The sequence below is a fragment of the Erythranthe guttata genome, chromosome 3 (assembly GCF_056151865.1).
Source record: "Erythranthe guttata isolate IM_541 chromosome 3, IM_541, whole genome shotgun sequence".
Lineage (NCBI taxonomy): Eukaryota > Viridiplantae > Streptophyta > Magnoliopsida > Lamiales > Phrymaceae > Erythranthe > Erythranthe guttata.
This window is the reverse complement of record NC_142535.1, coordinates 12,542,524-12,546,463: the sequence shown is the minus strand read 5'-3', so window position 1 is coordinate 12,546,463 and position 3,940 is coordinate 12,542,524. Positions and strand designations below refer to the sequence as shown.

Sequence of the window (3,940 nt, the reverse complement as noted above, 5' to 3'; positions counted from 1 at the left end):
TTGGACCTTTCATAAGATCATGATTGCTCTAAATGAAGAAAAATCGAATCCCGAAATCTGGACGACGATATTAATTCACTTATTACTATCCAATTATACAACTTTGTTGCTAATTTGAAAGAATTATATGCCTAACAAAGATTTACATTTCTGGAATAAGATAGCTAGTAATTATTCATCAATATATATATATATATATATATATATATATATATATATATATATATATATATATATATATATATATATATATATCATTGTCAAGTAGTACTAGTGTGTATCTATCATCACTTATCTGTACATGTTAGCAGAAGCACATGAGATGGGCCTAATATAAAATGTACCATTCATTTACTCACAATGGGCCAATTTATATATAATCCTGCATTCAAGAAAATATCAGAAAATTAAATGCCATGCAAGTAATTTTGTGTCTGTAAATAAAAAAACGAAACAAGAAACGAAACACGTTAAAACTAAACGAAAATATTTCGTTGAACCCACTGCAATCGATTAATTAGAATACATCTATTCAATTAGCCTATTAGGTATTAATTGATTTATGGATTATTAAGTAATTAATTAGTTAATTTTGGTGCGACATTGAATGGCTACGGAGGAATCACGTTCCGTTGTTTGTTATTTCCCGATTTCGGCTCGCTGTCATCGCAATACGTATCGTATTATACATACATGCATGTGAAGCAATGATCTAATCCAACTACTATATATATCAGCAAATATGCATATGATTTTCCTTTTTCTGCTTCACTCAAAAATGGCATTGTGCACCACATTCTAGTGCAATACAATGTACCTTACATGCATGGGTCATTTTCTTTCATGCCTACTATTTCTCAATACTTCAATATCGTCCATATATATATATATATATATATATATATATATATATATATATATATATATATATGGTAAATTATACAAATTACGAGAAAAATCCTCCTGTTTGGATAATTACATCGACCCCTTAACTATGAATCTTCTTATATCTCCATCTTTATGGTGTCAAATTTAACATAATGATCTAGATTTCGTGGAATGTTCTCTAGTTTGTACTCGTCTTGTGCAAAAATACAATTTCTGATGTACCACAAGATGATAGATACAAGCCTAAAAAACACATCTTATGATCATCTAGCTTCAAATGTGGAGCTCGAATGGGATAAAACGGGTCCAAAATTGAGAATATTTCATATAATCTAGAAGATTCCACTAAATTTGAAATCGCAAGGGTGGACGTGTAAGAAGATTCTATAGTTGATGGGTAATTGTAACTACCGAAACAGGAGAAGGGTTTTCGTAATTTGACTTTGTAATTTGGTAATTTTTTCTGGATTTTTAACTATAATTTTTTTTAAACTCTTAAGAGATAAAGAAATTAGTAGCTATTCCATATTCACTATGTGTTACCACAATCAACTCTCTCTCTCTCTCTCTCTCTCTCTCTCTCTCACACACACACACACACAAAGGTGACCAGCACAACAGCTGTCAAGTTTGGTTTTTGTGGAAAGAGAAGTATAATGATATTAAGGCAAGAGGATAAAGCCAAGGAAAAATATAGTCTAGGATTTGAGGGTGATCATTATTTGGTCACACACACACATATATATATATATATATATATATATATATATATATATATATATATATATATATATATAATTTTTCTTTAGTTTCTTGCTCTTCTACATATAAATAGAAACAAAAAAAGAAAAAAGGCCATATATCATATATATACTTCTCACTTTGCAAGCTCTCACCAATATATATATAAGAGAGAAATTAAAACCTACAACATAAAAAAAAAATGAATGTATCGAATAATTCGGAATGCAGCAACGGATGCGAATCGGGATGGACTATGTACTGGAATCAGCTCTCAAATAATTCAACTAGTGATTTATGCACCGCAGATTTTGCTACTCAATCCAAATTAGGTTATTATCAACAACAACAAGAAGAAGGAGATGAAGATCTATCAATGGTGTCGGATGCTTCTTCGGCCGCGCCTCCGCATTTAAAACACGCGGCCCTTCCGGAATATATAAAAAAGAAAAGCAAAAATAAAATCACGCGAAAACAAAAAGAGACGAGGCCGGATTATAATAAGAAGCAAAACCACCATAGCTTTTGTCTTGATGATACTGCTACCTCTTCAATCTTTCATTTCTCTCAGGCAAGTTTTTCTTGAAAGTATATATATATATATATATATATATATATATATATATATATATATATATATATATATATATATATATATATATATATATATATATGAACTTTTTTTTTCTTTTTTTTCAGGACAATGTAGGTCATCATCATGAATCAGTTGAGCATGTCCCCGGATTCTCATCACAAGTATATATTTTCACTACATGTTGTTTATATATATATATATATATATATATATATATATATATATATATATATATATATATATTTATATGTATTATTTATGCCGAATGAATTATCGAATATTTGGTCAGGATGAACCGAAACCAAAGAAGCAGCTAGGTTTCTTCAAATCTTGCACTAAAGGAAAATCAGGTATGTTTTTTTTTCATGGCTGGTTTAATTAATTTATTTGTTTTTACTGGAAAAAAAAAAGGAGTTTTGAAAGAGTGTTTTTGTATGTATGAGAATTCTCAGGCAGTTTGATGGGAAGAAAGAGGCAATAAATAATAAGTGGGAAAGTGGATACAATTTCTGCTCTCAAAGCTGAGAGGAAGATATATATATATATATATATATATATATATATATATATATATATATATATATATATATATATATATATATATATATATATATATATATATATATATATATATATATATATATATATATATATATATATATATATATATATATATATATATGGTTAATTATATTCTTCAAGTAGAAGCTAAGGAAATATTGGGAGTTGAATTTTAAGCATCTTTGTCTTTTATTTATTTATTTTTTAATTATGTGATTTGCTCCTGTCCATGCACTAGGGAACACAAATGTTAAAATTGAATTAACAAAAATAAAATAAAAGAAACAGAAAAAAGAAGGGTTAATAGCATTTCGCCACTTAGACTTTGCTCGTTTTTGTACTTTACCACCTTAATTAAAAAAAGTTGCAAGGGCACACCCAAATTCACTTTTTTTACGCACATAACCACCTACGAGGAATATTCCAGTGAATCTTCTCATTTTCCGGCGCACGCGCGATGCACATGCTTAATGGAAGGGTTTTTTGGTAATTTCACCTCAAAATATTTGTTGGACCTGTTTTTTTTCTCTCTCTCTCCCTTTCTCTCTTTCTCTCTCTCTCTCTACCTTTCTCTCTCTCTCTTTCTCGGACACCCACACATATACAGACATCCCCATCGCCATCTTCTTCTTCTCTTTATTCTTTGTACTTTTCTAAAGAATCAATCTTCGTCTGCCGCCGTCGCTACGTCCTCTACGAAAATGATGGGGATGAACTACAGCTCATCGGAGTGGGCATTCTAACGGTTCCTGCAGGAGGCCGCCTCCCCCGATCACAACAGCACCACCGTACAGCGCAACGACGTCGGTGAGGTCGAAGCCAACTCCAATCCACGGTGACAGATCGCGGCGACGGTGGGCCCACCCGTAAATATTCCTCTAGATTTTGAGGAGTATCAGACCTTACTTAAAAGCCGCCTCAAGTTGGCCTGCACCGCCGTCGCTACAAGCTTTTTTCTTATCCAATTTTATTTTTTAAGGAAATAGGAAAAATAGTGGAATTCCATCTTTGATGATGCTAGGCTGATAATTTGTACCATATGCTTTATGTTATGTACCTTATGGTTCTTTCCACATGTTTAATCTACATCTTCTGTATAATTTATGATATTTACTACAATATGAGTTCTCTATATCTATATATTTATTCTTTTAC

At 31.0% G+C, this 3,940-nt stretch overlaps 1 protein-coding gene across 2 annotated transcripts; it reads left to right on the top strand.

Moving 5' to 3' along the window:
* Positions 1–1,692: 1,692 nt before the first annotated feature.
* LOC105971365 (uncharacterized) lies at positions 1,693–2,745 on the top strand. 2 transcript variants are annotated; one of them, XM_088815535.1, is made up of 4 exons: positions 1,698–2,200; positions 2,329–2,385; positions 2,514–2,574; positions 2,677–2,745. In XM_088815535.1, exons 1-4 carry the CDS (start codon positions 1,832–1,834, stop codon positions 2,703–2,705), a joined length of 516 nt encoding a protein of 171 aa, XP_088671661.1. In that variant the 5' UTR covers positions 1,698–1,831; the 3' UTR covers positions 2,706–2,745. The 2 variants fall into 2 exon arrangements, with proteins under 2 accessions (XP_088671662.1, XP_088671661.1); XM_088815536.1 differs by lacking the exon at positions 2,329–2,385 and having other exon boundaries at positions 1,693–2,200.
* Positions 2,746–3,940: the final 1,195 nt, after the last annotated feature.

Coding starts and splice junctions, on each gene's coding strand:
- LOC105971365 (XM_088815535.1), top strand. CDS start 1,832: ATGAATGTATCGAATAATTCGGAATGCAGCAACGGATGCGAATCGGGA. Junction 2,201..2,328: donor CAATCTTTCATTTCTCTCAG/GCAAGTTTTTCT, acceptor CTTTTTTTTCAG/GACAATGTAGGTCATCATCA. Junction 2,575..2,676: donor TTGCACTAAAGGAAAATCAG/GTATGTTTTTTT, acceptor GAGAATTCTCAG/GCAGTTTGATGGGAAGAAAG.